Consider the following 12092-nt stretch of genomic DNA (forward strand, 5'->3'; position numbering starts at 1 on the left):
TATTCATCTATCCTTGCACTACTTACACATCAGTGCATCCATTGTTTCATTCTCGGATTCAATCACAGGCTCCACACCTACACAATTTAATTATATAAAAATAACCCAGTTCTGTTGGCCTTCTAAGTGCTCATTTTTAAGCTACTGTCAAATCTTATCTGCATGTAACACTGGTTGTCTTCATCTGTGAAATATCAGTACTCCACACTTTCACATACAAATGTCCAGATATTTCCCAAACGATAGTTACCTCTGCTCTAAGCATGTGTTTCAAGGTATATGCATTTCTTGTAGTTTAGAGCTTCTAACAGCCTCATAAAAAGCACGTTATGTCATTTTCACACCCTATTCCTATTCTAGAGATTGGAAAGTCCCAGGATACAGCTGTTTCTGGGTTCACCACATATCACAAACTTCGCAATAGATGAGTATGCTTCAAAATCTACTTACCTGATGTCCGGAATTTTCTACATTCTCAGGGGAATGTAGACTCATAAACTGTTGCAGAAGACAGGTCGTTTACTTGCATGCCAATTTGACGACTATTTTGACTACAATTATGATGATTAAAACTTAGTGCATTCAATTTGCAACTGAAACCTATTAAAGAGCTATATTCTTGGGCATGGATAAACACCATCTCCAAAAAAATACTATTTCTCCTTTTCTTTTTTCAGTGATTGTGATTGCTATTGTTTTCTTCAAATTTCTTTTTCCAGGATGGAAATGGAGTGGTGCGCGGTTATTACCTGTCTGTCTTCCTCGAATTGTCAGCTGGGTTGCCAGAAACTTCAAAGTATGTACATTTCTTTCATCATTTTTGTGCTTGGAATCATTCTTCCTTAGAATTTCTAGAGTCCGCATTATGCACATTATTTGTTTTTTTATCTTGTCTCGGACAGAGCTGTTTGTCGTGCCTTATATCTATAGACTTCATATTTGGGATAGTCCTTTGCTACCGCAAATCAAGGAATTCTGTGGCAATACACATACTAAATACACAAAGAGTGTTATACTATTTTGTATTTATATTATAATTAATCATTTACCCAACACTGAAAAACCATTCAAAATAAAAATTGCCAGCCTTTAATACTTGATGTAACCTTGAGGAAGAACGAATGTGACAATACTCATAGTTGAACTGCACTGCAGACTTCTGTAGAAAATGTGTTCGAGTAACTAGTCCAGTCTGTGTTTAAAGAATGTATTATCCCTTTTGTTCTTGTGTAGCCCTCTCTCGCTGTAATGTTTTAAGCAGCTCTCAAAGACTGTTCTGGGTGTATTGGGAGACTTAATAACACTTCCCTCTATTAGTTGCTGGTGAGCTGGCTACACTGGAAACTTGAATACCGATTTACAAGTCTATACAGGAGTAACTCCGAATGCGATCACTGTGATTCTTCCACTGCAGTGCAACCACTTTCTGGTGTAATGTCTGCAGGATTGAGAAGCAGAAAGACATATGTGAAACCATATTATATGCAGGCATTTCCCACTAAAACATAAGGTTAAATGTTAACAGCTATTACATACTTAAAGTGATCATGTCAGTTTATATTAATCTTGGCTTGTATGAATGAAAAATGGCAAACATTCAGTTTCTGACTGATATCTTTTTTAATTAAATTCTTTAATTTTGGTCCACATTTGTAATATTATTGACACAAATCTGTGTACTGCTGACACAAATTAATGATTTTCTTTGTTCAAACTAGGGGCAGGCTAACTAAAACCAGTCTATTCTTGTTATAGCAATTTTACAGGAGCAAGAAATTAAATAAAAGAGGGAGAAAAAGGAAAGGAGGAAAGTTTTGACTGGGAAGGACATGGACAATAGAAGGGTAGAGAGAGAGTTAAGGGACTAATGGGCAGGGTAGTTAGGCAAAAGTGAGGGAGAGACAAATGGACTAGGAAGAGGGATGAGACATGTGGCAGTAGAAACAAAGAGAGTGAATGTAATTGGAGAAGACTAGGCAGGAGAAAGAAAAGGCAAGTCCAGTATCAGGGGAGATGAGTGAAGAAGGAGAAATTGGAAAAGAGACAGAAGAAGGAAAGAGACGAGAGGTGAGGTCAGAAGTAGGGAAAGGTAAAAGGAGAAAGAGAAGTGGAATGTTAGGAGAGAGACAACAGGAGAAGCAAGACACAAGGGCAAAGTATTTATTTATTTTATTTTAGTAGTTTTGTATAGCGCTAGCTAGACCAAAGGGTTTCAGAGCGCTTCACAACACATACTTCATATACAGTAGTTAGCAGATATTCAACTGTACAGAATCGGTCATCTAAATGATTGTACCCAGAGGGAATCTTGAGTTGCGACCGTGTTGTCAGACTCGAAGTTTTAGACAAAATTGACAGTTGGGGCAGTCCGGGGTCTGTCAGTTCCCTCGAGTACGGTCGAGGAAGAGGTCTTCGAGTAGCCTCTTGAATTTTGAAAACGAGGGTATTGTTCTAATGTGGGGAGGAATGGAGTTCCAGATTTTAGGAGAGTTACCAGCAAAGGGATTTGGCTGAGGTTCTGTGCTTGTGAGTTTTAGGAGGGATGAGCAGTAGAGAGCTGGAGCTCCTGAGGTTCCTGGACTGGCCTGCCCTGGTGAGCTTGACAGCCAGGTATTCTCGTTTGCCTGTGTGCAGGGCTTTGTGCGTGATGCAGGCTGTTCTGAAACTGGCTCGCAACTCCACTGGGAGCCATCTGAGTTCTCTAAGGGCTGGCGAGATGTGTTAAAATTTCTTAATTCCGGAGACCATTCTTGCTGCTGCGTTGAGTGTCGTCTTCAAGTGGGCAAGGTGAGATTTTGCTGTCCCTGTCAGGATCGCGATCCCTTAGTCTATTAGTCCATTCTGGAGAGGACTAATGCTTGGGTGGCTTGTTGAAGGTCCTTGGGTGGGAGGAAGGGTTTTATTTTGTAAAGTAATTTTAGGTTGAGAAAGGCACTTTTAGCATATCTTGAGATGTTTCTTCATGTCAAGTTTTGGGTCTAGGGTGATCCCTAGAGATTTCACCGAGTCTGCCAGGGAGAGGTTGCCATTAAGGGCATCGATGGCTTTGAGCCATTCTTTGATTTGAGGGTTATCATCTTTGTTAGAAATGAGTAGTATTTCTGTTTTGTCTTGGTTTAGTTTCAGGTGATTGGTTGTGAGCCAGTCTTGTACCTCCTTGAGCGTATTGTTTAGTCTCTGGATGTCGTCAATTGAGGTCGTTTCCAGATAGAGCCGCGTGTCGTCCGCATATAGATGAAAGGGGATATTGGATTTTCTGAGTAGAGCGGTGAGGGGTTCGATGTAGATGTTGAAGAGCTGTGGGGAGAGTACAGACCCTTGAACACCTCTGATGACCGGGTGAAGGTCGGATTCAAAGTTTTTGATTTTTATTCTCTGTGATCGGTTCTGAAGAAAGGAGGATAACCATTGAAGGACTGTCTCTTGTAAACTCTCTCTATCTTGAAGAACCCTTTGGAGCAGGTTGTGGTTGACTGTATCAAATGCAGCCGATAGGTCTAGGAGGATGAGAAGGCAGCATTGATCGGAGTCGAGTGACTTGAGTAGGTCGTCTATGACGTTGAGGATTGCAGATTCAGTACTACATCCCTTTCTGAATCCCGATTGGTGGGGATCTAGAAATTTGATGTTTTCAAGGTGAAGGGTTAGCTGGGGGAGTACGCATCTTTCCATTATTTTAGCCAAAAATGGAAGGTTCGAGACCGGTCTGAAACTGTTCAGATCTTCTGTGTCTAGACCTGGTTTCTTTAATAGTGGTGTGACTTGCCCTACCTTGAGGCAGTCTGGAACAGATCCAGAGCTCAAAGAGCTATTGATGATCTTGCACCATATTGGAGCTAGGACTCGCTTTAGGTCTTTGGTCAGGAGAGGCGGTAGTTGGTCCAGGGCGTGAGCTGAGGGCTTGGCGTTGGAGATAAGATTGACTATCTCTGCTTCCTGGATGGGAATGAATGATGACCACTGTTGTGGAGATTTCATGGAAGCGTTGACCAGGGTTTTGGGCATATTGCTCTCTTTGAGAGAGATGGGGTTTTAGCCCAATGCGAGGTCGATTTTGTCGTTATAGAAGGTTGCGAAGTTGTCGCACCGAGCTTTGGATGCCTGAGTTAAGGGAGGAATGGGTTTGGAGGTCTGGTTTCTTATCTTGTTGAAAAGTTCTTTGGGTCGATTTTTTGCGTTATCTAATGCTGAGCAGAAGAAAGCAGACTTTTTATTCTTGATGTGATTTTTGTATGTCCTGCGGGCTTCTTGGAGTTGATCACGGTGGGGGGTTGAGGGATTGTTCCTCCAGGTTCTTTCTACGGCTCTTAATTGCCTTCTTTCCTCATTGATGTCAGTGGTGAAACATGTTCTAGAGGGGATGCTCCTAGCTTTCTTTAGTTTCAAGGGAGCAATTTGGTCTAGGGTAAGCGTCAAATTAGTGTTATAGAGAGAGGTGATATCATTGGTTGAGAGGTGGTTAGTGGCGCATGGGAGCAGCAAGTTGATTCTTTCTTCTAAGGCCGCTCGTGGAATTTGGGCTGTGTTCCTAACCCATTTGGAAGGGTCTCGTTTTGGAATTGAATTAGTCGGGATTTAAAGGTCGATGTGAAAGAGGACTATGTGATGGTTGGTCCAGTCGACAGGGAGGATGTGATCGATGGTGATGGTCTTCCTTTTCGCTATAATGGTGTCAAGGATAGCTCCTCTGTGATGAGTTTCTTCTAAGCAGTGTTGTGTCAGATTGTTCGCTTGAAGTAGTTTATTTAAGGTTTGAATGAGTTGGTTCTTGGTTTCATTCCATGTTAGATTGAGGTCGCCCAGAATTATGTAGTTAGAGTTGCCTAGTGCGCAGTGGGCAATCAAGTCGGAAAGGTGAACCCCGAATTCTGAAGAATTGCCTGGAGGATGGTATAGAAGATGGCAGAGTGTGGGTCTGAATCCTGAGTTTTGATGTTGACAGAGAGGCATTCAAAGGAGCTGGAAGCACCAGCGGAGGTTTCCGTGATGGCGATGTTGCTCTTGTGGATGATTGCTATGCCTCCGCCTTTATTCTCTTGGCTGTCCTTGTTGATCATCGAGAATCCAGGGGGAACTAATATGTCCATAATAGGGTTGGAGAGGTTGTTGAGCCAGGTTTCTGTTATGAATGCTATGTCTATGTTTTGGGAGCGTATGGCTTCTGCTAGTTCGGAAGGACCTTTGGAAGGAGGGCCAGGTAGGTGGGATGCGGGTCTTGGGGTTCTCGGAGGAGGGTGTTTGCTTCTGACTCCCGTGATTACTTGGATCGTGTATTTTGGGGACGAGTTAGCAGAAGGTCGGAGGGTTCCTCAGGGGGTGTCAATCCCTGCGGGAAAAGTGAGGATGAAGTTCTTGTGAGTGTTTCAAGGGAGCTGCTCTTCCCTTTTCTAGGGGACCCGACTTTAGATCTGGGTGGGACGTGTGGCTCTGTGGGGGGTGTTACCTTGCCTAGGTTAGGTTGGATGAGATCGACTAGCTCAGAGGGTGGATGGAAGGACTTTCGGGTTAGGGTTAGGGAGGAGAGAATTTCACTCAAGCCTCGAACCAGGATTTCCAGCTGTGTTTCTAGTAGGGAGAGGCGATGTGTCGTGCTGTCACTGTAGGGAAGATGGGTGTCTGAATCCGGAGTGATCTTGGGTGAGGGAGAAGGGACCAAGGGAGGAGGGACCACGGGGTGAGGAAGGGTGTCAGAGGCCGCCTTGTCCTTGGTGACGGGGGGTGGGTCTCTGACTAGAAGGTAGTTTGATGAAGGACGAGAGTCCTGTTCAAAAAGATTCTTGTGACAGGGGCTACCTGGATAATCTATAGTAGCAGTAAAAGGAGAGGGGATTGCTGCCTCAAGGCATGTGACGGGTCTTGAGTGGAGAGGGGACGGAGGGGTGCGAGTGGGCTGAGCTGGGGGGTGAGGTTCCCACTTGGGGGTTAATAGAGGAGGGGAGGAGGGGCAAGGATGGGCAGGCTGTCTGATTGACGGGGATGCTGCCTTGTGAACGTAGACTGAACCCGAGTGATTCGGGAGCGGAGACCTATGGGTGGGCTGAGCTGGAGGGAGATGTTCCATCCTAGGAGTCAGCAGGGGAGGTAGGTAGGAGGCTGGGTGACCAGGTTTTCTGATTGGCGGAGGGTAAGTGGAACGGGGAGGGAAGGAGTTACAGTGGAGGAGGGGTCTGATTCGTCTCCTATCGTGGATATCTATCTGAATGAAAGGCTGGGATGGATCCGGAACCTGAAGTGGTCAAGGGGGCTTCTTTTAGTGAGAAGAAGTGAGAATGTTCCTGAAATAAGACTGTGCCGTTAGTGAAAATGGTAATGAAGATATATCCGTTCTTTAGCTGGAGATTCGGGAGGGAGGTCGTCACTTTGCAACTGAGGGGAGTGGAGGTGGTTTCGAAGATGTTGAGATGTGTGATTAGAGTAGAGTGCCAGAAGTCCGGCCTGTCTGTGTGGAAGATAAGGTCCATTTTGATCTGTGGAGAGGCAGTGGTAGGTGTCAGCGAATAGAGTCTCGGGATGATGTCTGAGAAGTCTGTTTGAAGAGTTTCTTCGCTTTACTAGAGAGTTTGGAGGGGAAGGAGACCATGGGGAGTCAGGAGGTTTGAAGTTAGCGAAGTGGAAGCAGTATGCGAGTTCAGTGGCATTTTCCTCTGATATGAGGGGGTCGGGTTTGATCCGGAGGGAGATGGGGAGGAATGCTGAAGAGGAGGGGTGAGAGAGTTTTGCTCAGGCGGGGGGGGGGGGGTGAGCAGTGAGGAGGAGGGGTTGCTTCTCGAGGGGAAGTGGGGTTGACTCTTGTGGAGGGTTCTCCCGTGGGGGAGGAGTGGTAAGGGGGGGCGTGTTGGAGAGGGGCTTCTCTGGGCCTGAGAATGGGCAGTGTACTAATTGTAGAGGATTGTGTTCTCTGGGGTATTGATGGAGGTTTAACCGGAATGTAGCATTAAGGATTCTGTTGGAGGAAAGCTGGTTTCATTGATTCTTCTGGCGGACAATATAGGAACAGGCGTCAGGTTCCTCTCTCTGCCGAAGCTCAAGAGATTTGGACACTTTTGATGATCAACGCCCCATTTGTTACTGTATGTTGGCTAGTTTTGTCCTTTGTTGCTATTCTTGCAGGTGAAAACTATTTCAGATTCAGTTGATGCACAGGGCTCTGTTACTTGTTGGTTATTCTTAGCTCAGGACTCTATTAATTAATGGCTAATGAGTATTAGTGACCTTATTGTGATGAGTCCTGCTGAGAAAAAGGGTGCGATTAGAGCGAGGGAGAGATAGAAGATGGGAGAGTGAAGAGGAAAGCTATAGGATGGATGAAAGAATAACCCTTATATAGAGAAGTGGACTTGCTCGTTCACTGCCGTTTCAGATGTTGGTCCAAGTGGGGGATATTGATTTGTTTTCTGGTTACTCATGTGATTTTAATTGATGATATGGCGTATTTCTTTGAATAGCAGTACTATTATAAAAGCAAAGGTGTTTTCCCATATAAATTATAAGAATTCAATAAGCAGTCTTTAATATGAGATTGCAGATAATACCTTCTTTTTTTATTTCAAAATCATTATTGAAGATTTTATACAACACAAATGATAGACATAGTACAGGACAGTGAGGAACAGTTGCTTAATGGGGTAGGAGCATTGAATTATGGTACATCACCATTTACTATCTTTCAAATCTTTTTATTAAATTTTCAAGAGGGAACAGACCTCATCATAAACAGCGTAAAACACTGGAGTAGCATTGTGCGATTATAGAGCTTCATACCATAGCTGTAACGAGCAGTGTGTAGATATCATACATCATAAGTTACATTTGAGTTGGAATGAGGCTTCATACAATAGCTGAAACATAGACAGTGCATAGATATCATACATCATAAGGCATATTTGAATGAAGAGCTCAACATTACACCAGTGGTGCCATCGTATTTGTCACAGCAGATGATATTGTTTCTTTGGTGATGACTAAACAACATAACTTGGGGAAGTAAGAAAGAACGGGGGAGATATCAAAGTGGGGGAGGAGAGGAAGGAGTGAGTCCAGGGCAGAGTCGAGTAGGCCATGTATAGCTTCTCGGGGGGTGGGGGGCCTCCTGTCTGGTCTGTGAGTTGGATAGTCCGACAGAGGAGTCCCTCAAGTGTATGGCAAAAGAGTGTCCTCAAAAAGCTGGAGGGCCCTCAGTTGAGGGGGAGCGTAGCAAGAGTTTTCTAGTTAGGAGAAGTGGTGAATAAGCTGTTGCCAGGTGTAGGTGAAATTGGTGTCCGTGTGGGTAAGGCGGGCAGTCAATAGCTCCATTGCCATAATGTGCTAAAGGCTCAGGAACTATGCTGAGATAGGTAGGGTGGAGGGTTTCTTCCATTGAAGGGCAATAGTTTGTCTTTCTGCCCTCAGCATCTGTGCAATGAGGCGCCTGTCAGAATGAGTCATGGCGCAGAGATGGTCTGGTGCCCAGTAGGGTCACCATGGGACAACGCGGTATGGGGAACTCCTGTGATCCTTTGTGGACCCGGAAGCGCGCTGGCATCGTTTGGACGCGGAGCCATGAGAAGGAGTGAGATTCCTCCTCTGTTCGGCGTAGAAGAACCGAACAGATAGAACCCACTGAGAGCACCCTGTACACAGCAGCCTGCACCTTCAATGCAAGCCAGGCAGTCCATATCAATGTGAAAAATCAGAAACTCATACATACAGATTTGTTTTGCGCCGGGGTTGATTGAAAGCCACCACACAAGTTCTGAATAACAGAGCTTTTGTCCTGATGAGAACACCGCGAGTTCGAAACGCGTAGACTATTAGAGCCATACGATCAAAAGAAGTCGCTCAGAATTGCTCTAAACAATTGTCTTTAAACATAAGGATTAATCTATGGCATTCTGTGAATATTGTAATTCCAGTGTAAATATATGAATGTATGATGTCTGTGGTTGTATGAGCGGGTATGTTTGATTGGAAAATGTATATATGGTTATCTGTTGAAATATTTTTTGATAATGTATATGTTGTGTACAGAAGGTCTTGTGAAATGTGAAAATTGGGGAAATAATAACCAAATTCATGAAGTAAAGAATTGTTTGCAAAATAATAAAAAAATATTTAATCAAACATAAATATGAAAACAAAACATATTGTTTAACTCGTGTGTTTTGAGTCGATTGAAATTCAAATCATAGAACAGTATTGGCATTCCTTTTTGTTTAATAATGTGCCAAAGGCACAGGAACTATGCTGAGATAGGTAGGGGGGGAGGGTTTCTTCCATTGAAGGGCAATGGTTTGTCTTGCTGCCCTCAGCATCTGTGCAATGAGGCGCCAGTCAGAATGAGTCATGGCGCTGAGATGGTCTGGTGCCCAGTAGGGTCACCATGGGACAACTTGGTATGGGGAAGCCCACAGTATCCTTTATATGACTTAGGACCTCCCTCCAGAACATTATTAGCTTTGGACAGGTCCACCAAATATGGATGAAGTCGCCCACCGCTGTCTGCCATCTCCAGCAGAGAGGGGAAAGGGTTGGGAGCCGTTTCTGCAGCCGCGCAGGTGTATAGTACCAGCGCGTCATTAATTTGTAGGCTGATTTGCTTTGGGAAATGCTCCTGTAGATTTTGGGAATGTCACGCCATAATTGCTCCCAGCTTTCTGGTGTCACCTCCTCCCCTATGTCTGTCTTCCACTGCTTCTGATATGTGTGAGACAGAATAGGATATGAGTGTTGTTGTACCTTGTAAGTGCGGGAGATTAAGCCGTGAATGCCCGCAAAGGCTCGGACCAGGGCTTCGAAAGGGTTAATTAGTCTTGTTGCTCCCTGAGTATAGTTGGGGGTGAGCAGCCAGAGGCGAAGTTGATAATATTGTACCTTAGAGGATTCTGTGATGTGGAAAGAGATCCTGAATTAAGCGAAATTCGCCCTCATTCCAGGAAATGAATGTGTGTGGTTGTAAAGCTGGTGGATACATTGGATTGCGGGCTACAGGGGAAATGATGTGAGGCTTCTAGGAACCACAATTCTGTCCCTGATGTTGAGCAATGTTTTCGTGGGGGTGGCTATATATGCACTACGAGGCCGCACCGATCTAGGGAGCCAGGCCAGATGCCAGAAGGGCCTGTAGGTGACTGCGTGGCCCATATGGAACCAGTGCTTTTCGCTTTCGCGAGCAACCCATTCTGATATATAGCGAAGATGAGATGCCCAGTAGTATTGTAGGAGGTTAGGGCAAGCAAGACCCCCACGGTCCAGGGGCAAAATGAGTAGTTTATTTGAGAAGCGCGGGCGACCTTTGCCCCATATTAAAGCGTTTAGATCTCTTAGGAGGCCCTAAATGTCTACCTGACGACTTGGAGTGGGTAGGGTTTGATACAGGATAAGTAATTTTGGTAAGAGTGACATTTTGGCCGCGTTAGGGTGACCTAGCCAAGAGATTGGAAGTTTTTTCCAGCTGTGTATGTCTTCCCGGACGTCTCATCTACAGGTCAGCCAGTTGGCCCAAGTCCATGAGGAGAGTGACAGGGTCATATTAAGGACCAAGTACCGGACTAAATGTTCGGCCCAGTGCAAAGGAACAAGGGATTGAAGCTGATGTACCTTTGGGGTTGGGAGAGTTAAATTCAGGGCGTGGGATTTGGCCATGTCAATTTTGAAGCCCAAGGCTTTTTCAAAAGAGCGGAGTAGAGAGGCTAGTGCCTGTAAAGAAGAGACTGGGAGGTTAATGAGAGTAAGAGGTCACAGCAAATAAGGACACCTTGCGTTTGTGGCCTCCAAAAGAGATGTTGGTTATATCTGTTGATTGGCATTTCGCAATACCTAGGGGTTCTGCCGCCAAGGCAAAGAGGAGAGGGGAAGCGGGCATCCCTGTCTGGTGCCCCTGTGTACAGAGACGGGGTGTGTGAGTTGGTTGTTGATAAGGATCAGCATTGTAGGGAAGACATAGGGTGCCATTAATTTGGAGATCATAACCGGACCTAGGCGTAAGAAGTGCCAATCAACGCGGTCAAAGGCTTTCTCTGCGTCCAGGGACACCAGACAGGCCGGACTATCTTGGCGTTGAACCTTCTCAATGAGATGGGCAATGCAACTAATATTGTCTGCTCCCTGGTGACGTCGGATGAACCCGACTAGATCCGGATCTATCAGTCCAGGGAGTTAGGTTTCAAGGCAGTTCACCAGAATCTTAGTGTAGCTCTTGGTGTCAGTATTTAGTAGGGCAATATGTCGGTATGATGTGCAGAGCAAGGGGTACTTCCCGGGCTTGGGGATGAGAACAACCTCCGCCTCTGACATTGTAGGAGTGAGGCCAGGTATTTCATAGAAGGTGTTAAAAAGGTGAAGGAGTGGTCCTGGAGCTGAGGGAGGAAAGAGCGAAAGGGAGGCCATCCGGTGTAGGAGTTTTACCAGTCTGAAACTGTTTTAGTGCCCGATGTAGGTCATCCAGGGTGATTGGTTCGTCTAAGAGTTTTGTGTGTTGGAAGCTAATGGGTTTCCACGGGCATGTGCTAAGGAAGGAGGTGATCTCCTTTGGCTCTTGGGGAGTTTCAGCATGGAGATCATTGTAGAAAGCACAAAAGCCTGCCCTTTATCTCGTTCAGACATGGCCCAGGAGTTGTTTGCTTGTTCGATTTTGGAGATATGGGCTTTAGTTGCTTGGACATGGAGACGGCGCGCCCAGCATGACCCCACCTTGCCTCCCCAGTGAAGAATTTCTGTTTGACTGTCATGAGTGACCATTCTACTTTATTAGTTAGGTGAAGTCTTAGCTATCCCTGAGGGCATCAAATGATCTATGCGTTCTAGGGCCTTGATGTCTTTGACTAATCTTTGTTTCGACCAGGCGGGCTTCACGAGATCGGGCAATGGCAATAGAAGAGATGACTCCCCGAATAGTCACCTGGGTGTGGACGGGTCTGGGGGTATTCGTGTTAAAGAAAGCTACAATCTCTTGGCAAATCTCATCGAGATCCAATGGATCTCGTAGGATGTGGGACGGGAGCCGCCAGCGGATGGGGGTTTAGTTCCATCTACCAGGGGCGCGAAAGGTTACAGCTATATTGGCATGATCCGATATGGAAATGTTAGATATAGCGGCTGTTTCCAGGGACCGTATC

At 45.4% G+C, this 12092-nt stretch overlaps 1 protein-coding gene across 2 annotated transcripts in view; it reads left to right on the top strand.

Annotated features, from left to right (window-relative positions):
* The window catches only part of TRIM37 (tripartite motif containing 37), a 1276082-nt gene that overhangs the window by 520207 nt on the left and 743783 nt on the right, over positions 1-12092 (top strand). For both annotated transcript variants that reach the window (XM_078679853.1, XM_078679852.1), the window contains exon 12: positions 720-796. In XM_078679853.1, the coding sequence (XP_078535979.1) occupies positions 720-796 (77 nt within the window). The remainder of the gene's footprint in view (positions 1-719; positions 797-12092) is intronic.

The sequence above is a fragment of the Lissotriton helveticus genome, chromosome 3_1 (genome assembly GCF_964261635.1).
Source record: "Lissotriton helveticus chromosome 3_1, aLisHel1.1, whole genome shotgun sequence".
NCBI lineage: Eukaryota > Metazoa > Chordata > Amphibia > Caudata > Salamandridae > Lissotriton > Lissotriton helveticus.